Genomic DNA, 22,783 nt, shown 5'->3' on the forward strand with positions numbered 1-22,783 from the left:
TCTCTTTACTTTCAAGCTGAAAATAATCAAAGATGTGTGGCAGTACTGGTTGTTTTGCTAGTTGAAGTTTTAAATTGAACATTCCCTGGTGGTTTAGTCAAAGTAGAGGTTCTTCTGCTTTCCCTATCTCTGTTGCTGGCATGACAGATGTAAGGTAGCATAGCTTGAATGGAGGGTTATTTTTTTAATTATTTGGGATAAATTTCAATACATAGATGTCCCAATTGGGACTGCTTTCAGTCAAGGATTCCTTTGACTTAATGCTGTTTGATTGCCTTTGTGCCAAAGCAGTGTTGGTCAAGGAAAGATGATCCTAAAGCATCTCTGCATACTGCAGCAAAATTGTTGATAAAATACGCTTGAGGATCTATTATCCAAAGACTGCTGTTTTTAATTCTAATGTATTGTGTTTCTCTCAAAGGTTCAAGATTCACGTGATGTGATCCCAGAAGGTAGAATTCGTGTAGTTTTCAATATTCCTTGTGAACCTCAGCTTGATCCTTTAATACAGAATCAGCATGTAAGTACTTCTGGTTTTGTAGTAAAAGCTTAAATACCATGTTGAATGTATTTTGCATTGGTTAATATTTTTAAAAGATGTTTCCATGTTATTCATTTGCCCTTGGTATGTAAATCCTTATCCTTCAGGAATTGCCAATTTTTTGTTTGTTTGTTTTAAAGAAATACTCTGTGAAATACAATCCTGCATATATTTTGGCCAGCCGTCTTGGAGTAAGTGGATATCTAGTCTCCAGATTTACAGGGAGTATCTTTATTGGAAGAGGATCAAAGAAAAAGTAAGTTCATGTACAGAGCTTGTACATGACCCTTATTGGGTCATCGCACAAGAAAACAAGAATCCCAGAATGTGGGGAAGCCTCTGCAATATAGATAGTTTCAAATTCATCTCAGTGCATGAGAAAAACGTGTTCTGAATAGATCTCTTCTGGGCCATATAAAATAGAAATCTGCGTTAATTATGTAGAGCTTCTGTGCCTTTGTTTTTAAGGAATGTTCTTTAAAAGAGGAGGTGATAATCTCAGTACGTGAAATCAGGCACCTGGCTTTATATTATAGCTGTATATATGAGTTCATGATTCTAGGTACTTTCACAATAATGTCTTTTTTGCATCAGACAAAACTGAAGGAAATGGTGATTATTTATGTTTTATATTAAGCATTAAATCATTTCTAATTAGATCATTAAACTAAAATACTTTTTCCAGTTGAGCATTTATTTAGATAGAACTCTTGAAAAGTGCCCTCAGAGTAAGTCCATTTTAACAAATGCCTTGTGAAACAAGCCACCAACAACACTGTATTGAAAACCTTAGCAACCAGCTGGAAAAATGAGTTTTGATTTGGTGCGAATCATTCTATGTAGGCTAAAAAAAAACCCACACATATTCCTTTTCCCACACTTAGAATAAGAAGCGGACTTGGGATCTAATTTCACTGTACTTATCATTACTGCTAGTAATAATTGTACTTGATTACGTTTGGTAATTGTGTTAATTAAGACTAAAGCTGCTTAAAATCCACAAGGGAAGAAAACTCTGTAGTTCTCTGAATTGTTGTTTCCTGGGACAGCTTACTAAATATGATATTTGAACATCTGCTTGAGACCTAATATGTGTGTGTGTTTAAAAACATCTTTCTACGTCATGGTAAATGCCAAGTAGATTGAGATCGCAGTGAAGAGAGAAAGGTTAAATATTCCTTCTGCAATAAGGAATGGGGATGCATGTGGCCAGCTGGCATACCACAGCTGTTGCAATGCTGACAAGTAAACTGTACAATGGACTTAACTTCCGTGGTTTAAGAATGAGGATTAATGTTTATGTGGTTTATATATGTGTTGTGTATGCACATGTGCATTATTGCAAGTTAATGAACTTTTTCTTATTTCCAGTCCTCATGGAGATCACAAAGCAAACGTGGGGCTGAACCTGAAGTTTAATAAGAAAAACGAAGAAGTTCCTGGCTATACTAAGAAAGTCGGAAATGAATGGATGTATTCTTCTGCAGTAGAACAACTACTTGCTGAGTATTTAGAAAGGTAGATAGATATTGGATGTGAAGTTCATCTAAACTATTGAAGTTCATCGCAGTCATGAGTTTGTCCTCTAGATTTGAGTCTTCCAAGAAATGATGAGCTTGCTTTTGGAGATTGCTTGATAAAATTTCTCTTCTTCCAATATTCTTCTACTAGTCTTTCCTTCCAAAGTGAAGCATATTTTGGAATTTTGTCAGCAGCTCACATTTGAGAAGTAAACAGTAAGGCATTAGTTTAAGTGGAAGAAAAAAATCCGCATGGGCTCCAGAAATTTTGATGCCCATCGAAGTTTGTTTTGTTAAAGTTTTTTTGTGTATCTACATGATATGAAACAAAATCTCTTTCTCTTTTATTCGCTCTGTAGAGTTCCTGAGTTGTTTAATTATATAGCCAAGAATAGCCAGGAAGATATATTCTATGAAGATGACATTTGGCCTGGTGAGGATGAGAATGGGTAAGCACTCTCTCCTTTTTTCTTCTAGAATAAGCAGTAAGGATGACAGCACCGAAATTCATGATGGCAGCTAAGTACCTGAAACCATGCTGTTCCTTGAGCAGTAGGATTGTTAAGTGATCAGTGGAAAAAATTATCAGAATACTGTACATTTCAGTTGTGAAGTCCAAGTCTGTTAGACTCCTATGTCAACTCCAATAAATGAGTAATTGAATTTTCAGTGGCTACTTCGTAATGCTTGTGTTTAAAGTAACCCTCAGTATGCATTATTACAAAATATTGACAGCCACCCAAAGATTGTTTTTGGAGAAAACGTAATTATTTTAAGTGTTTAAGATCACTTTGAATCTGAAAAATAACACCTACAGAATTCTGAGTAATTTCCACATTTTAGTATACATTCAGTCAGTTTCACGGGAGACAGGAAGCAACCTTGGTTCTAGATACAATGTAGTAATATAAAAGAAACTTCTGTTGCATAGTATACCCTGTTCATGAGTCTAAGTTGGTAAGCCAGTATCAGGTGTATGTCATCATGGGACTCTTCTATTATAAGAATTTCAAGTTTGTGCTCCGTTTTACAGTAGAGGCATGCTCTGAAGTTCCTTTTTACTATACTGTGAGAAATAGTCGGTCTTGGAACTTTAGATCACAGCTGAACACAGTTGGATGAAAACATAACTTACTGAATATTTTAAAATAATTTCTGTTTTTCATGATTATTTTTTTTTTTGGCTGAGGCAGAGCTTGAGGTTTTTGAAACAGTACAGCATAATTCGGATAATTTGTTTTTTGACCCTTTCTGTGAAGTCATAGAGCACTCTTAGATCATTAATTTTTGAATGTATACAAGCATTATGCCTGTGTCATAATACTTGACTGGGAACCTGATAAAATGTTTAGTTTATATAGTTGTAATTTGTGTCCTCTTTTGTGTAGGGCTGAGAAAGTTCAAGAAATTGTTGCCTGGTTAAAGGCACATCCTGTCTCTGCGTTATCTCGCTCATCTTGTGACTTGCAAATTTTGGATGCAGCCATTGTTGAGAAAATTGAAGAAGAAATAGAGAAATGCAAGGTACAAACATGTCTTGATGTCACTGTGAGCAATGGGGAACCAAAAAGTAGCTGCTCGTTATTTTCCATGTTCTTACATTAGAATAGGACAATGGAAGATCAGTTGTCATTCCAAAGAAAAGGAATGTAAGATATGAATTTGCAATGTAAATTGTCACAGGAATTCAGTTATTGATTCATCTCATTATTGGACTTTTTTTTTAATCGACTCACTGTTTTTGAGGTGATTCAGCAGCAATAGGCTACACGTTGAACTCTTTTTGGTGATTTCAGAAAGAAACAGTCATCAGTATATGTTCTGAACTTCTGTAGTGCTGTTTCCAAGTGCAATTGTAGCTCTTCTTCCCTTGCAGTTTCTCTTCTGCGAAAATTTGTTTAATGAGGAAAATTAGAAAGTTATTTTCTCCAGGCTACAGAGCAAAGAAGGGACAAAGAGAGGAGTTACTAAAGCCAAAGTTGAAGGCAAAGCCACATGAAATGATGGAGTGATGTCCTTGAAACTACTTGCAAAGACTGATAAAATTGGTTTGAATTTTGGAATTAGTTGGACAATACAAGCTCTTTCAGTAAGAAATCGGTCATGTTTTAAAAACTGGATTTAGTCAACTTTTTAGTCACATTTCATGAAGTATAACGAGTTCTCGTGGTGTAAAAGAAACAAAATAATTCTACATTATGTCTTCAAGTGATTTGTTGTACCTGAAATTTAGTGCTGGTTCCTACACTAGTTTTTAATGACTTTATTTGTCTCCTTTAGCAAAGAAAGAGCAACAAGAAAGTGCGAGTAACTGTGAAACCCCATTTGCTATACAGAGTAAGTGACATGAAAAGTTGTGGGATTTTGTTGGTTTTGTTATTGTTCTTTTTTTTTTTTTTTAATTTATGTTGCCCAGATCATATCTGTTTTACACGTTTTCAATTTTGAGAAGGCAGAATTTTAGGTTAGTATTAATATGGGAAAAAATGTTTCCTGGTGCCTTCTAAAAATCAATTTGGAAGTGGTAGTCTCTCTCTAAAGGGAGAGAATATCTGCTAACTACAAATTCATTCACGCATTATATTGATGTTCAGTTCTTCTCAACGTTCAGACTTCCATGCTCCTGCAGTTCTCATTGGCTGTATAATGAAGGCAAAATGGAATGTACTTTCCATTTATCTCCTCTTCCCTGTGTTCCTTTTTGTTCAGTTGTTGACATATGACCAGCTGCTCATCTGCATCATATTTCTTAGATACCCACCCATGTTACCAATACAGGCAGGTTACACTTGATGGTTTTAGTTTGTCTGAACCGATCCCCTTTGTCTGTATTGGATCATGCACAATGATGCTGTTTCTCAGGCAGAAGCTGTGAGTGTTGTGTGTCTGGGGAGAAAGGATTCTATGTTCATCTTTTTTTTTTTTTTTCCAGAAAGATTGTTTTATAGTGGGTTTCAGATACAATTTAAATGTATTTTGATTGTAATCCTTTTTTTTTTTTTTTTCACAAATATTAATGTAGTCTTTTGATTTTTGTCAGCCTTTAGAACAACAGAATGGGGTTGTTCCAGACAGAGATGCAGAGTATAAGCTGTTTGATCGTGTTGTCAATGTGAGAGAGAACTTTTCTGTTCCTGTTGGTCTTCGAGGTACCATTATAGGAATTAAAGGAGGTAATATTTTCTTCATAATTGTGGCATTACAGCTCTATTATAGCTAAGCTAGTGATATGAAATCAGTCTTCAGAAAAAGTGTTTTTGTGTAATGGTTGTGTACACAAATATTTCTCACCTGTAAAGCATATGCAACGTGAAGCTACTAGTGATATATTTATTGCTGTGAAATATATCTACAGGTAGTCTGTTTCAATTTCATGCATTAGCCAGCTGTACTTTGAATACGAAATAACTTACCCTTTGTCCATTCTTAACATGAAGGAGGCATAGAGATCAATGTGAAAGAGCACAGGCTGCAAAAAGAATTAAGAGAAGATATGGACACAATAAAGAAAACTAGGGGGGAAAAAAAAAGAAACGTTACATTGAATGTAAAATTCTATTAAATACTTTTTGTCTCTTTATTTTGAATTTGGATTTTTCTCTGTGATATTCCAATTCTCTTAAATGGCAAGGATTTATGTCTTCCTTGACAAGAAGACTGTTCATAAGTCTATTTCAGGTAAACAAAAGGATGTCTAAGCATGCCAGATGTAAAAGTTTGAGATCTAGTAATAGAAGTTGTCCCTATGGTATTAATCTATCCTTATGTGAGAAATAATCAGTGAAAGTAATGTTGAAGCAGTCAGTTTCTGATTGCCTGAATGTAAAGACGGCTTTCATCTTTTTTCTGGCAGTTTTTGACAACAGTGACATACTGCTTTAAAGGGCAGTATTGTTTATGCATTTTGGTAGGTGATTATGCATGGTGTATTTCTGATCAGAGTGTCCTTAAAAGGACAGCTATACATGACTTTGGGAAGCATTTCTGAATTGCTGTTAATCAAGTTCCTAAATCAAGGAATAATAATTTCTTTAGTAGCTAATAAGTTTCTTTTCATTGTTTATTGCAAAACCAATACACATAATTATGTATTTTAGATTAAAACAGCTACTGTCACAAATAGGATGACATTTTACTTCATTTTCTATAGCTAGTAGAGAAACAGATGTTCTCTTCGAAGTTTTGTTTGATGAAGAATTCCTGGGAGGCCTAACTATAAGGTTTGTGTTGGGGTTTTTATAGTTATTTCATGCTTCTGGTATAAATGACATGAAATTGTTGGCCTATGGTTTGGTTGAGTGTTTTTAGATGCCTTTTTTTTTAAAAAAAAAAAGCTTTGTTTCTTGGTGGTATTCATCAGTTGTTTTTTCCTTTTGTGCTTCTTTTTCTCTTTGAGTGGGGATAATATTTATGAGGTACATTTTGGAAATGGTTTTTAGGCTTTTTTGCATAGTTTGAAACTACTACCTTTTAGAAGGAAAATATGAGCCAACAGACTACAGCACTAGATTGAAATGTCTTTCTAAAACACATGTTAAACAGGTTATTATCAGTACATCTAACAGATGGATTTTTTAAAAAAGCAAGCAGACATGGTAATCTGTTCCTCTGAAAGAAGAATTCTGGACTACTAATAAATGGTACTTAAACATTTAACTAACAGATGTTAAAAATTTTGACTATTCCTCAGGAGATGGAGGCATGGTTAATGTGTTTGGGTTAGCGTGTGGTAACTTGTCTGTATTTAAGTAAACAGGTGAGCTTCTAAGGGCATTAGTTTATCCAGTAGGCTTTATTGTACTGTTGTTTTTAGATAGGTCAACTTTTTTAAAGACGGGTAAGAGGAGAATCTTGTTTATTTCCTCTGTTTAGCAAGCATAACACAATCCTATTCATTTCAAGGGCATGTCCTGTAACACAGATTCTCTTCACTATTTAGAATCGTGAAGGAAGATACAAAACTGACTAAATGATACTTAACTTCAATTTATAATTTTTCCAGTGTCTTCAGTTTTCACCTTAGAAAATAAATTATTATTTTCTGTGTTTTTTTTTTTTTTTTAACAGAAATACTTACTACAGAATTAGGCTATAACAATTCGCTTTTATCTTCAAAATTTCTTTGAGTTCAGCACTGAAAGGTGCGGTATAAACTCAAACAGTAGGAATAATTATTGTTGTCTTGCAGTTTTGAAAGCTGGAGGCCAAAGAGGAACACAATGGGATTAATGCTGTGTGTAATGGCACTAGATTTCAGTATTGGATATGGTTTTCAACCTCTGCTGTTCAAACATAAATCATTGTCCTTTGCCATGGAAAAGGCGACAGTATTATTAAATCAGGTGTACTGAAATGCCACCAATTCGACTACATGAAGCAACTGTTAAATTTGCTTTTTTTCAGGTGCTCACCCGCCAGAGGTTATCGTCTGCCATCAAGTGCCTTAATTAACCTGTCTCATGGTAGTCGGTCAGAAATGGGAAATCAAAAACTGACAGCCATAGTTAAACCTCAGCCAGCCGCAAATAACTACAACTCATATGCATCTGATCTGTCATCTGTATGCTCACAAAAAGTGCATCTGGGAGGCCTCAACCATTCTCCTCGCTCCCTTTTTGTTCCTACTCAAGTAAGATTTAACTTTCATCTGTACTGAAATGTTTTTCTGTAGAAGCTGAATTACAACCATGGTTGTTATCCTTAATGGTACTTTCTAGATTTTGGTTTTATTAGGAGTAGGATAACTTTTATAGTGAAGAAACGATTTAATCTAATAATAAAAAAGACTAAAGGTTCTTTACATGTAGTTATTTTGCTTTATTTGAGTAGCTCCAGTAAGATTTCCCAAAGACAAATATTTATAGCAGTGACATGGCAGTGGTGTCAACAAATAGATGGGTTTAGCAGAGATGGTATTATTTCCTTAATGCTCTGTTCCAAGTGATGTTTCCTGTAGGCTATGCTTGTATCTGTGCTCAGAAAGACAAGGCATGATTTTCTTACTAGTTTTGATTTACTTGGAAATAGAATATAGCATGAAAAATGACAGGTGAATTGGGGTTCTCCTCAGGTTAGTTAATTTTCAGCCTCTAACCAGTGACTTCTTTAAAAATAAATAAATAAATAAATGTAACGAGTAACTCTACATTGCTATATGTGGTGAAAAAAGATTGTGTCGTATTTTCTAAATCTATAGAAGAAAGAGTACTGTGCAAAAGAAAATTTAGGCTTGTGTATGTTTGCTTTTTCTCTCACTGATTTAGCAACTGAATGGAAGGCAGCATTACAATCTCAGGGCTGAAAATCAGGGTACCTCCAGCTCACCCCATAAAGGATCATTTTTGAGTGGCAATCAGAAAAACAAAGTGAGTGTCTTGATTCATTTAGTATTTTGGCCCACTATTTACAGTGGGTATCATTTTTTCATGATTTACAGATACCTTATTTAAGAAAATCATGCTGTTTTATTCCAGATACAGACTGGGGTGGAACTTCTCCCAGTTGGTGAATTGAGTGTAAAATCCTGTGTTATCTCATTGACATTCTAGATTTTCTAAAGAACTATTGTTTACATAGCTAGCTGTCAGTTCTGTAGTAACATACTTCTAATGTTATGAAGCAATTGTGCCTGATAAGACCTTCCAAACTAAGTCAGTAATTATAAAATTAAAGAATATTGGCAGTGTATAAGCATGCTTTTGAAGTCATTTTGAATTATCATCTGAGTTCAGTTGTAGTCAGTAATCTTTTCTATGTTAATAACTTCTGAAAATTGTAAGTGAACAAACGACATCTCAAAAACTAAGCTCGTTACAAGTGAAGGGTGATTCACTGGAAAAAAAAAAAAAAGAAAAAGAAAAAACATAAATACATCATGGCCCATTTTGTAAACTGAATATCTGCAAGTTTTTCTAATGTCAGTCTGAAAAGTTCTCTTGTCTGAGCATTGTTAAACTTGGACCTTAGCATTTTTGGAATGTCTTTGTGTATGATTAGCTGTTCAAAAGTAGAGTTTATAGCTGTTGAGCTTGTTGGGAAATTATTATTGTTTCTTATTTTGTCAGGCACAAAGTAAGCAAGATGATGAATTCTGCAGTATATGGCAATCATTGCAGGTTTCTGGGAAGTCTTACCACACTCAGCAAAACATGCATGAGAAGGTTAGTATATAAGCTTTAAACAGATCCCAGGATTCAAAACATGAAGGTGTTTAATTCTGTACATTGGTTTGTGTCACAAAACTTCCTAGTTAGTGATGCAAATAAGTTTTGTGGATCAAAGTATTGTTACAGAAGGTGTGCATAGCTCTGGGAAGAGGTAATAATAAAGGGCTGGAATATTTATTTAAATTATAGATATGTAGTTTCCTGGTTAAGGTTTGATGTTTGAAACTCTAGGGTGCAGTTCTACCTCAGGAAATCAAGCTGGGAACTAGTAATCAGTTCTGTAAGCCAGTCTTCAATGACAGCAGCTTTAAAGGTCAGCAAAGAAAACAGGAGCCATATAAAAAATGTAAGTACTGGAACTAAAAACTTTGTTTGAGAGAACTTACTGCTTTATGTCATCTTCATTGAGAAGGCTGTTGTTTCTTTGTAGTTACTCATGGAAAATAATAGTGCATTATAGTTAAATGAGTGCTACATGGCATATGGTATTGTCAAATACTGTTTCTGGTGTGTATATAAAGCCATTTTATGCTTAATCCCAAACCTTTTTAAACAAGTTTTTCACTATATTGACTTTCCACACACCTGACCTTAAAAAACAACAACAACAACAAAAAAATAATAATAAAATAACAAAAATCTTGGCTTTGAAATCTCAGCAAAAAAAATAGGAATCTTGGCTTTGAAAATTTGCTTGCAATCGTGTTGGTAGAATATAAAATTAGATATATTATCATATATGATTTTATATTTTATACTACAAGAAAAGAATGTGCCAAATGATCTATAAAGTAAGAATTAAAGACATTTGTTGCAAACATTCAAATTAACGCGACTGTACTTATATGGAGTTTTTTGGGCTTGTTTTATTTTTGTTTGCTTTTTAAAATCATGTTTATTATTATGGTTTTTAAGAACATTATAAAATAATGTAATCATTCTTATTCTTGATTTATTTGTAGTTAAAGAAGATTCCAAAGTGACAAGAGGTGAAAATCAACCACATAATAAAGTACCAAACAAACAGGTAACTTCTTCTCTTTTCATTTTACTCTGATCACATTAATCATTTTAGATTGCTTTTTAATGGGCATATTAGTTGATTCTTTTAGTATGTAAACTTTATTTTGGAGATTTTTTTAGACTTATTTTACAGAAAATGAGAAAAAGAGTTGTAGAATGTAACAATGATACTAAACGTTTTTCCTATTCCTCTCAAACTCTAAAAACTTGTTTGTAATGGGAAAACACATTTTACTGAAATGCTTTAAGAATGTTAGCTTGTGAAATCTATTTACAGCTGCATTTCTAATTTGTTTGCATCATAATGAGTAATGGCATATTAGTGTTCAATAATAAATGCTGCAGTATTATTCAGAATTTTGCAGGTGTAAATAAATATAATGTCAAACTTCTGAAGAGAAATGAAAGTCCCAATGTCACTCAGAAGGCAGCAGTTGATGGTCCATGTACAGGTGGAAAGGTAGGATCTAGTTGTTGATTTCCTTGTGCGTCTTGAATAACATCAGTTTCTAACCGACTTCATTCCTGTTTACTTCTGTGCAAATTCATGTTTTTAACAGATACAAGACAAACTGGACTAGCTTTGGTTACTGTTTAAATCAGTTCTTCATATGTCACTACTTGTACTTCATGTGCAAAACTTGGTGCAGTCTTTTGATATCTGTTCACACTCTAACAAGACTTGCTGTCATCTGCCCAAACTCAGAGGGGGGAAAAAAAAAAGCCTGAATGAGCATAATATCAATTTCAAACTAGTATACCTTTCCTCTTGCATCTGTTTGTAATATACTAAGTTGATGACTTTTTTTAATTTGTTTTAAGAAGGACAATGATCTTGAAAGTCTTCTAGCTTCTTTGAAAATTTCCAAAGAAAATGAAGTGCAGACTTACTCCAAGGAAGCAAGAGCTACAAATGAAGAACATCTGTCACCACAATCATTTGCTATGGTCTGTATACTGTAGGAATCATTGTATAGCAATTGAACATCTGCTATCTTAGCATCAATGTTACTATTTAAGGAAACTCAGTGAAACCTCATACAGTCTTTTTAAGCATATTGATGAGCTTTTAATTAGCTATTCTCAAAGAAAATTAACAAACACATTGCTTATGTTAAGGTGCTGTTAACTGTGCTTTGACAAAAATGTAACTGATGGGAAAAGAAAAATGCAGACTTTGTTTCCAATTACAATGATCAGAGTTAAGTAGGAAGGTAGCTTCATCTAACACAGTCACATCCCTAAATGGTTTATTTTCTTTTTAAAGAAAGGAACGCAGATGCTCAAAGAAATTTTAAAGATAGACGGCTCTGATGTGGAAATGAGGAATGAAGTGAAATCCCAAGTTAGTGATGTTCCTGCTCCCCCAAGTAGACAGGATTGCCATGGAGCTGCTTTGCAATATAGACAACCAAAAAAAATGGGTATGTTTATACATCAACATAGCTCAGAGCTTCACCTTGTGACAGTTTAGAACATACTTAGCTAATGGTTCAGTTTTCTCTCAGTGAAGAGCTTTTTCCTAATAACCAATCTGAACCTCTCCTGACAAATACGGTTCTCTTCGGTAAGGATGCGAAGATCCAAACTCATTTTCAGAATAAAATAATAAAGTGTCCATATTTTTGTGTTGTACTTCTTTATTTAGAACTGAGAATCTCTTAACACCTAGTCTATTTTTTTGATCAGATACAAAAATACAAGAAAAAAATGTTTAATCTTCTCTTGCTAACAAAGTTGCTATCCTTTGACTACAGGAAATGTGTGTGATATAACTTCTTGTTCTTTTTTTTTTTTTTTTTTTTTTTTCAATCTGGTCAGCTGCTTATATGAACAAGCCTCATAGTACTGGAGGCGTTCAGAATACACCAGCACTAGAAACTGGAGGTCACCCTTTTGTCGGTCCACAGCCTGCAATGTCTACTCCTGTTTCTGAACTTTCGCGTATTTGTTCTCTTGTTGGAATGTCGCAACCAGATTTCTCTTTTGTAAAAACACCACAGGTGAGGCTTGTTTTCTGCAAAAGTTAAAGTTCTCAACTTTATTGCCATTTTTCTTTATTAAACATGTGAACTCAGTACGGAAAAGCTTCTAAAAATGAACTTTAGATGCTTTAGTTCCCTCCGTTTTTTTCAAAGCAAAAATACAATAAAAACCTTGTTTCTGTCTTGCAATTTGTTTGCAGTACAAATTCCTTCAAAAATCTTCTCTCGTTTTTCTAGACTATGACAGTTTGTCACATAAAATTATCAAATGGATTGTTGGTTCATGGACCGCAGTGTCATTCTGAAGCTGAAGCAAAGGAGAAAGCTGCTCTTTTTGCTTTACAGCGTTTGGTGAGGACAGCAAACAATCTTCTAAAATGTTTGTCTCTCTTGCAATGGGTCTGTCTGTAATCCATCATTTGCTTCTTTAAAGAGCTCTATAGGAGTGAACTTCACTTTGCCTCCACCTCCCCCTCCACCTGTGTTTCCAAATTATCAGCCACTGGGAGTTCATGTACCACCTGGACCTATTCCTCCAGTCTTTACACAACCCCCTGGTAAGCATTTGATGAGTGCACAATTCAAATACTTGTCGTGGTTGCCTGTAGCTGTAATTGTTCTTTACATGGAAATGGGTGCCTTTCAGAAAGCGCTATTTTTTGGTCTTCCTGTATGCAGTTGTGCATCTGAAAGGCTTTGAAAACAGTGCATGAACCTCTTCTTGTCAATATGTAAATTAATTCAATACAGAGAATCACATATTTCCCAATTACTTTCTTCTTTCTTTTCTTCAATAATGTATATGTCCATTCAGTGTTAGTTGTCTTTTTTCCTTCAAAACAGCAGTAACCAGTTCAATGCTGATAGTCCCAGTCCAGGATGGAGAAGAACTCTCTTCCTTGATTTTTCTTTTATTTTATTTTACTTGGATTTATTCTTTTCCAAGTATATGGTTATCCAGGCATTAGTGATTTTATTTGTTCAGAATCAGATTTCAGTGAAGTGGTGCATTATACACTGCAAAATGTTTCCCTGATAAATAACAAAATTATTAAAAATCCTGGTGGCTTTTTTGGTTCTCATCTATTTTGTCTTCTAGTCAAGCTCATGTTCACTGCTAGTAATTAGTCAACACAACAGTAGTATCCTAGTAACCCACACACCAGCTGCTACATCTTTCCACCCTGGAGTGTTTCTCTGTTGTTGACTTCTTCCCAAAGGACAGAATCATGGAACATACTAAGTTGAAAGGGTTGAACAAGTTTAAGCGAGTGCAACTCCAGGCTCCACACAGGACTACCTGGAAGTCAAACCATATATGTTTAACAGCATTGTCCAAATGCTTCTTGAACTCTGGCAGGTTTGGTGCCATGACTACTTCCTTGAGGAGCTTGTTCCAGTGCCCAGCACCCCTCTTGGTGAAGAGTTTTTTCCTAATAACCAATCTGAACTTCCCCTGACAAGTACAGTTCACTTGGATAAGGATGCGAAGATCCAAACAAACTTATGTGCACTCTGAAATGCAGATACAATGACATAGTGACTTAGTGCTCTTAAGAGTGCTGTCGTCTAGGTGAAGTTCTGTAAAAGCAGAACCGTTTGGTGGTTAATTTATTTGTGTGTGCGTGTGTGTTTTAATTATAAATACTTAACTGTTTTCAAACAAATAGGAAGAAAATAAGGCCTTATTGGAAAAATAATGTGTAGACAAATGTCATTAGGGGACTTTGTGTTTTGGTGAGTTGGTATGCTCTTCATGAGAAAAGATTGCTAAAAGTTGTTAATTTTCACAGCTAATATGATGCCTCCGTCATCCCACATGTTTGGTCCAGTGTCCTGGGGAGCTCCAGTGCCTATTCATGGCAAACATTATTATCCTGGTTCCTATCCAGGAAACATGTCTCTTGCAGGAACTATACCAGTTGGCTCTCACAACCAGTTCATACCTCTGCAGGTGTGTTTGGCAGGTTTGTCTTAATATTTTACATGTAAAAATGTACCTATGTGGTGAACAATGACACTTCCTCTGTCAAGCACTGTCTAGTGTTAGAAACTTGTTTTTAAAATTTGTGTGCATGTTTTCTAGTAGTGGAATATTTGCAGGTTTTTTAAGAATGCAATTTGTTAAATAATATTTATTTAATTTAAAGGTAACTAAAAAAAGGGCTGCTAGCAAGAAAAACTTTGAGCTCAAGGAGTTTCAGAGTTCCCCTCAAGCTGCACCACTAAAGAATGAACAGCCAGTGTCTTCTGACCACATTCAGCAAGATAGCTCTTCAGCTCCTTTAAAATCTCCTCAAGCTGCTCAATCCACTGTTTCATTTCAAGACAATGTGGCTACTCCAAGTGTTCCTCATAACAAATCAACACCAAACACTTCCAGCAAGCGAAAGCCAAGAAAGCTGGCTGTCAATTTTGGCGCACCAAAATCTTCAGAATAAATATGGTAGCTAGGTGTATTTTATTTTTAACTCTTCCCCCACTGTTATGTTATATCATTTAAAAAAATCAGAAAGCTCTATTAAAAAGACCAGCCACTTTACATTTAGTATAGAACAAAATACGTTTTATTTGCTATGAATTTCAGGTTGTTACAAAAACAGAAAATGATGTTAAAACTTAATTATTTTGACTTAAATCAGGAAAAGGCAGGAAATGCTGAGTTAAGGTTACCATACCATCCATTGTGCCTAGGTTTCTGAACAGTGGCTTACAGACTATACTGGGTAAGCAGCAATAACAGTGGCAACCTTAATTCAGAATCACCGTGCTTTTTGACTGGGATATGGAGCAGTAATAAGTTGGGCATCAAACTTTGCTTAGTATGACACTTTGTATTCTAGCTTATTTTTAAATAGTGTAATAAGATAAAAAGGAAAAAATATTTTAAGTGCAGTTTTCATATTGGATCTCCAGGTCCAGTTGAGCTGAATCAGTGTGATTAAAACTTAGCTACAGCAGAACTGCCAAATTCGCTGTAATTATGAACTGCTAGGTTTTATGCCAGGGGGCAACAATTTCACAGCATTCAAAATTCAGGTATTGTTATATCTCTGCTACACAGTGTCAAGATGTGGTTGCTTATGCAGAATCCGTTCCAGGAGATATATTTATAGGATGTATTGAATAAAAACATAGTTACGAAGTAGAGACCTCACTGGTAAAGTACTTCTTTTCTAGTTTTTTTTTTTAAGCTAGCAGCACTGATAATTCATTTGTTTTCTGGTGATAAATTAACATGGATATCTACCTAGCCCCCTAAAATGCCAGTGATATCCTGAAATTTAATAAGATGAGTAGAGTTCAAAGATGTCCATTTGTGTAGTATGGCTGTCAAAATTACGCTTACTCATAGTCCTTCCCTCCAATGTACCCTGAAACCTCCTATATGGTGTGGGGTTTTTTTTGTTTGTTTTTTTTTGTGGCTAGGTGACTTTTAGTATTTATTTTTGGTTATGCGATAGAAGTTCTATGTAGCAAAACTGTCATGTCATTACGTTATTAGAAACTTATTACAGTTAGTTCAATAACAAAAAGTTGACTTGTGTTCTTGGAGAGAGCTATGTCATAAGAACTAATTACATTATGTGTAGTTCATGTAGAAAAAAAAGAAGGCTCAGAGGTACCTGTACTATTTTTTTTTTTTACCCACGTGTACTGTTCTTATATTAACGAGAATTCTTCAGTTTAAGAATTTGAAGCCTCAGTTGGTGCTGTTTACTGACATTTATTAGATTTCATTTTTCTTAGTTCTAATCTGTTTGAGGAAAAATATTTTTCCTTTAAAACCAGCAGTTTAGAAATAAATTACATTCTAGCGATTCATTTTTATTGCTTCCAAACAGGTTTCATATTGGATCTGCAAGTCTGTAGACTTTCAGTTCAACTTTCACATTATTATTTTATGGGATTTTTAAATATTAATTTCTTCAAAACAAGCAGTAAGCCCTATAAAAAGGGTCATAGAGGTAAAAACAGGGCCAAGAAATTTTACTTCATTTTACTTAGTATTACAAGCCTTGTAGAATAGTCTATATACAGTCTTAAAAATGCATTTATTTTGTTGTTTTCTTTATATCCACGTAGTTTCAAGAAGTTTTAAAGCCATGTTCCATGAAGGACAAGTTGTATATTTTGGTGATTTATTGTCATTAACAATGTGATACTGATAGGATGTTGACATGCCGATATTTCAGAAGTGTTTATATGAAATTTTGTTATGAGAGACAGATGTTAGTCCCCTGTATCCTATATGGATTGCCTGATCATCAGAGACAAGATCTGTTCAGAAATTACTGTGATGGAGATTAGAGTGCATTAGATTCTAATGCATCACCTGATCTTCCAGATTGCAGTCTCCTTTAAACTTCACCACAGGTGTCGTCATAAAAGACTAAGTCATTATGATTGATAAAGTGTTGTGGTTTTACTTCTGAACTTAGATTTAAAATACAGAATTTGGATATATCTGGATAGCCAATTCATGCAGATTTAGGAAAAAAGGTTATGAAGGACACTATACCGCTAACACCAGTAAAAACAGCAATTTTCATTACTCACTTCCTATTTTCAGACTAACAGCTCCTCCCTCTCTTGTGGTAGAATTGCTATATTTAATATATGTAGCTGGTTAAACACTTAATTTCCGTAGCTGCTGCATATTGTATTAGTCCCTGGGTTTTAGTATATGTATTCTGTGAAACTGACTGCCTGGTGCCCAGTTAATTACAGTTCTACATGTCCTGGTACATGTGACATCTGCATTGACCTATGCCATGTCCCCTATGATTTCAGTTTTATATTTTAATGAGGTGATTATGTTTAATTCATACAGGTATAAATTTAAGCATTTGTTTTACTCATAGATATAAAGTATTTTGTAAGCACTGGAATTTTTCATTAGATCTTATACAGAGCAGTATTTTACTAAAAATCCAAAAGGGAAGACTTTTATGTGCGCATTTTTGTAGTTTCTGATTTTTTTTAAATAACTTTTCATTGTTTATCTGCCAAGTGAAATGTTTTAAATTTGCATATGAATGGATACAGAATGTATTTTTTGTGCTGTTTAGTGTTAGTGTGCATTTGCAAATTTTTAGCATGTAGCTGCACAAAGGACTGTGCAAAGATATTTTAAAATATGAATATATGATACACTGAAGGAAAAACATTCATAAGAGTTAAATGCTATATAAAACTTTAATGCAATAGAATAATTTTATAAACTGTGTCTGTGTCTGCTTGGATTAAATATTGAAAAAAAATTACTTATTTCCACTGTTTTATTTTCAAATACTATATGGGAACGTCTGTATGCTCCAAACCAATATTTTAAGATACAAATTCACGTAGCCCAACTTTTGTGATTCTCAGAAGCAGCGACTGCCCACCTCCTGTGAGCTATTTCTTGATGGCCTTCAACTACTATTCAGTTCAAGATATGTAATTTGTTAAAAAGGCTGTTGGTCAGTTTGCAGTCAAAAGCGCTTAACTAGATGGTGATCTTCTGAAAATTCTTTAGCACCTGTCACCTGTTAGATTAAAAATAAAATAAAGCTTAGTAAAGGCAGTAAGGTTACTTTCTAGCAAGTTCACTCTTAGTGGTTCTTATCAAGGTGTGAAGACAGTTGAAAAATAGGAGGAATCATGGGTACCTGGAAGTATTTGATAACCTAATGTGAAACCCTGTTGTGTATCTGGAGCAAAATATTATGCTGATATCTCTGCTAAAATAGAGTAAGAATAGGTACCTCATTTGTAACAAGGCTTTTGACTGAGACATAATGGCAGACTGTACTAAGACAGTGTAATGTATTTAAATTTCTTCGAGAAAGAAATGGCAAATTCTATTTTGTAATTAGATTTCTCCATAATAATAGCAGGTTTTTAAAACAACTGCCAAATTAATGTTATTAGATTTTAATCTTATTTTAGAGAGGGTAAATAAAATAAATCCCTTCGCCTTTGTACTGTGTGTACATGTGTGTGTATATATATATAATGTGTTGGATTTCTTTGTCTCTAAGGTTATGTTCAAACTTTTCTTGTTCCCTTTTAAAGCACCGTGAACACTGTAGTTGTGACAGTTAATTTTCAGTACCTTTGGTTGTGACTTACAAATTTGGTTAGGATCTGTCTTTTGCCTACTACAGCAACAGGTGTTATTCTCCTTCTTGCAGATTATTAAGTGAATTAGCATGATTAAAACGAATATAGTATAAAGATTGGAATATACTCATAATGTGATCAACTGTATAACTTTGTGTACCTGTACTCTGTATAGAACAGTCAGGGCTTGGTATATACATTCAGGTCATATTATATCACTAAAGAAAATGAAAAGAAGTAAAGGGATAACTTCAAAATATACCAGTTTGTGCATAATAAATCTCGCATAGACACTCCCATTCAAAAATTAAGTGACTTTTGTTCAGTTTAGTTTAGTTTAGTTCATCTGATCTACTGTATAGATGATCCTTAAGAGTGAAGAAACTCAATATAGAACTCAATATAGGAATGGTTACGTATAGTAAGGGATCTCTGTCTCTTTCTTTTTTCTTTTCTTTTGAGATGTGATCTCCATATGTATTCCATAATCAGCCTTCCTTACTAGTGAGAGACAGTTATGTTCTTCTCTTTCTGTCTCTGGAAAAGGGACACTGACCTCAAGGGCATAAGGGCAGTCTGAATACAAATTCTTGGCCAAAAGAATCCAAATTCAGGTGTGAGGACCCATGAATATTGAGACTCTAACTGATAAGTATTTGGAGGAATCAGATGTCATGAGGTAAGTAGCTGTTGTTTATTAACAAAAGAATCCATAGTTCCAACAGTTCCTTATTGGTGCCAGTTCTTGCGGGGGTGTTTACTTGTCTATAATTACAAAAAACTTCCTGTTTTGTTTCTGCTCTGAGAGATAATATGACTCCAAGATAACAGAGCTAGTCTGCAAACCAAGTGCAAACAATAAACCTGTTCTTTTAAAGAACAGAGAAAACATTTTTCATTAAAACTTTTTTTTTTTTTTGGTAAAACTTTGTCAGTAAGCCCTATTGCATCAACATTGCTTTATGAAAGCTGATAATCACCCTTAGACCTCTATTTTGCGTAATGGAAAGAAAGACAAAGGCTGGCAATCAAAAATCAACATGTGATTTCTGTGCCACTAACAATAGCAATAGAATTCCAAGTCAGAAGCCTTTAGCATGTTGGGGGTAAAGGTTGAAGCAAGAACAACTGTGGTTCCAGTGCAAGTGAGTGATGTGACGTAATTTCCACATGCTTTAGATTTAGTGCTAGTTTGGGGTAGGACTGTGACACTTAATGCTGGCTCCTGACGTTTCTTCCAGTACATACTGCTTTGAAACAGCTGTAACACTAACAGTCATTGCAACTTAGAGGAAATAGAAGAGTGCTGGAACCTCTGAGTTTACTGAAACCATTCTGTGATGGTTCCAGATTTTTGTTGTGTTTTTTTTTCCTTTTGCTTCCTTTTGCTTTTTTTTTTTTTATTCCATTTTTTAAGTGGCTAGGTCTTACTGAGGCAACGGTTCTTAAGTATTTTTTTGTCCCTCTAGCCTCCAGCCCACCCATTTTGTTGTTCTAATTTAAGCTTCCCTGATGGTCATTTTCCTCTTTATTTTTAGTCTTTCATTTGAATTTCCAAACTCTGAAATCAATGTTCTTTTAAAGAGCTGCTCAGCCCTGGACTTTCTAGGTCCAAATAATGATTATTCATAGATATGTAGAAATGGTGTGCACACATACATGCACATAATTTCTTATTTTTTCAAGGCGTTTCACAGTTCTGTCATTTTCAGCCTACACAGTTTGAGACACCCAGATGATGGTAGACACTGTCTCGTATATACCCATTGCACACACCTAAATGTAGGCATTGCTTAAGCAGGTTTTAAAGCACGGGCAAATAATGAGGCATTAACAGAACAAGTATACCATTTTTACGCTTGTTTTGGTAAATAAATTATTTAAGAGGTGGGTGGCTTAAAATTTTGTCCCAAGGTCCACCTCATTCTCTGTCAAGGGTTACTTCTGTCACAGAGACAGTGGAACAGAGGGACTGCTGTGACTCAGGCACTTGAATGCAAAACCTAATGTACGTGGGCACAGTTTTGATACACAGTTCTCTAGTGAAAGGTCTGGCTTAACCAGTCACTGGTTACTTGTTCCCACTTGAATGTGCCAGACTCTGTATCACCATATTATGAAATGTATCAAGAAGTTCATCTGATTGAAACTTTTCCCATGTTATTTTTCAGCCTGATCAGTTCGCCATGGAGCCACAAGAACAGCTATATTGGTACAACAGTTTGCATGGGAGGGCAGGATTATTTAGCAAGAGTGGAGCTGCTTAAGAGACATCCCATCACTGCCCAAAACTCAATCACGAAGCTAAAATGCTAGATTAACTGATGTATTGTGATTGTATTTTGACTTCAAGAGAGTGGTAAATTTTGTCAGGAGGACAGGAGGAACTGCCAAGAACTAACACATGGTAAATTATTGCAGCAAAATATGCCAAAAGTTCATCACTTTTCATTTTGGGTCATCTGTTAATTTTCCAGGCAAGGGTTAAAGCATCACCTATGTAGGTTGTATAACCAGTGGACAAGGAGAAATTAGCGGGCTGTTTCTTTCTTAAAAGCAAACTGACCAAAACACTGAGGTAAATATTTACATGATGTTAAAACTTATTAACATTCTAGAGCTAAGAAAATGGGTAAAATGAAAAACAGTATGAAGCACAAGGAAAGGTATGGGCATCTTTACAAAACGCAGATAATTAAGGGAACCTAATGGGGGGGAAAAAAAGCATGAATTACATACAGGCTTTGCATCTTGCTTTTCTACATTCCAGTAGAAATCAGCTGAAATCCTGTTAGCATTGCCAATGATAAAATTTGATTCATACTCGAAGCCCAGGGAAGAGGCTCCTATGTAATGGTGACTACAGAAATGCACCTGAAAATACCTTTAAATATATATATATATATATATATACTATTCCAAATACATTTTATTTAATAATTTGCACAATTTAATTAATAATCTGGTCTTAGAAAATGTGAAGACAATGTTCTCTTTCTAGTAAGTAGGTCTACTGGGTGTGTAGCACTGCCAACTCTCAAGGCCTATTTTAATTTGGATAACTGGGGAAAAAACCTCTTGCTTGCTTTCCTCTAAAAGTGTATATGTTGCTGAGCATGGTGACATTTTTTACAAATACTCCATAAAAATTCCTCAAGGTGCAGGTTTTGTCATTACTGCCAGAGATAATTTTGTTGTCCCTGATGTTCTGCTCTTTGGAATAACAACTCCTTTCCTTTGCTACAGCATTGGGTGAGTCCGTAGAGTGTCTTCAGTCCTTCATTTGATTTGATATTCCAGTAAAAGATAGGACCAAGCACACTTTACAGAGACTGAAGAAACGGAAGATTTCATCACAGAAGATGCAGAAATACGGGAAATTGCCGCTGCAGTAATTGGTATGTGATTCCAGGTGTGTAAATTCTCTGCTTTTTGAAACAGTAAAGATGGCACATGCATGCTCCAATTTAAATAGGAAGACTGAGATGGTTGCAGGTACTATCCATGTTGCTGTGCAATACAGAACAGCTTTCAAGGGTGTCAGTACATCCTCACTTCAAATGAACGATTCTAGTCTGTGCTAAAATAAACTTGGGGCTTTTACCCATGTAGGCAATCAGATTTTTCTCTGAGGGTGACAGATTTTGGGTAGACAAGTAATGCCTGTTTGGAAATAATATTACTTATGTCAAAGTAACAAGCTGGTGCCAGATAAGTCATGTATGGACAAGCTTTGTATGTCTGAAAAAAAATCTGTTGCCTCCTTAGTTGCGTTTCTTTTATCACATTGCAACCAGAAAAATAAAATTAGTATTTCATAAGCATCTTTTATAAATTGAGCAATTCTCTTAGACATGCTATTTAACTCAGACTATGCATTGCCTGCAACTATGCAAGTTGGTTCATGTTATCTTCTTTCCAAAATATAAATAGTGGTTCTTTTCAAGATGCATCTAAGTTATTATTAGTATGTTAAACCGAGACCGATTTGCATGAAGAATCGGTTACGGTTATTTCCATGCAATACGGTGAATCAGAGGGGTATGTGTTACATGTAACAAATACAGAGCTTGTGAAAGAAAAAAGTAACTTGCATCTCTTTCTTCTTTGTGAAGTTTTGCTTCATTTTGCAGGGAGCTAGGCTCCACTTACATTTATACACTAAAAACATCAAAGACATCTAGATGCATTTTTCCTATTTTGTTTAACTCTGGTTAGTTTTTGAACATTTGTAAAGAGTTTTTAGTCTTTAGCAGTTGCATATGTTGAATTTTACTTTGGGAGTTTTATTTGGAAGTTTGGAATAATTACCAAACAAAATGAAAACTTAATAGTTGGAAATAAATTTAGTCTTGATCAGATATAGTGCATCAGATACCTTTCTCTGACGTGTATCTATTAGCTTTCTGTTTATCTTAGATACGCTCTAAAAGACTGAGT

General features: G+C 34.8%; 1 protein-coding gene across 5 annotated transcripts in view; it reads left to right on the forward strand.

The window, feature by feature from the left end:
• The window catches only part of XRN1 (5'-3' exoribonuclease 1), a 39,262-nt gene extending 18,410 nt beyond the window's left edge, over positions 1-20,852 (forward strand). Inside the window, exons 23-45 of one of the 5 annotated variants that reach the window (XR_014318145.1) lie at positions 422-520; positions 682-797; positions 1,913-2,059; positions 2,421-2,510; positions 3,450-3,585; positions 4,342-4,398; positions 5,102-5,234; positions 6,212-6,281; positions 7,465-7,690; positions 8,325-8,426; positions 9,126-9,221; positions 9,459-9,573; positions 10,190-10,254; positions 10,606-10,710; positions 11,073-11,198; positions 11,518-11,674; positions 12,072-12,253; positions 12,473-12,586; positions 12,669-12,792; positions 14,029-14,189; positions 14,386-14,681; positions 18,890-19,022; positions 20,515-20,852. Coding sequence is in view for 4 of the 5 variants with exons in the window: in XM_082767614.1 (XP_082623740.1) it covers positions 422-520; positions 682-797; positions 1,913-2,059; positions 2,421-2,510; positions 3,450-3,585; positions 4,342-4,398; positions 5,102-5,234; positions 6,212-6,281; positions 7,465-7,690; positions 8,325-8,426; positions 9,126-9,221; positions 9,459-9,573; positions 10,190-10,254; positions 10,606-10,710; positions 11,073-11,198; positions 11,518-11,674; positions 12,072-12,253; positions 12,473-12,586; positions 12,669-12,792; positions 14,029-14,189; positions 14,386-14,676 (2,712 nt within the window). In the remaining variant the exon portion in view is untranslated. Of the gene's footprint in view, positions 1-421; positions 521-681; positions 798-1,912; positions 2,060-2,420; positions 2,511-3,449; positions 3,586-4,341; positions 4,399-5,101; positions 5,235-6,211; positions 6,282-7,464; positions 7,691-8,324; positions 8,427-9,125; positions 9,222-9,458; positions 9,574-10,189; positions 10,255-10,605; positions 10,711-11,072; positions 11,199-11,517; positions 11,675-12,071; positions 12,254-12,472; positions 12,587-12,668; positions 12,793-14,028; positions 14,190-14,385; positions 17,503-18,805; positions 18,866-18,889; positions 19,023-20,514 lie in introns of those variants that run through there. The other 4 variants (XM_082767614.1, XM_082767613.1, XM_082767615.1 and 1 more) reach the window with 4 other exon arrangements.
• The last annotated feature ends 1,931 nt before the right edge of the window (positions 20,853-22,783 follow it).

Source organism: Aythya marila (genome assembly GCF_965140915.1).
Source record: "Aythya marila genome assembly, chromosome: 9".
Classification (NCBI taxonomy): Eukaryota; Metazoa; Chordata; class Aves; order Anseriformes; family Anatidae; genus Aythya; species Aythya marila.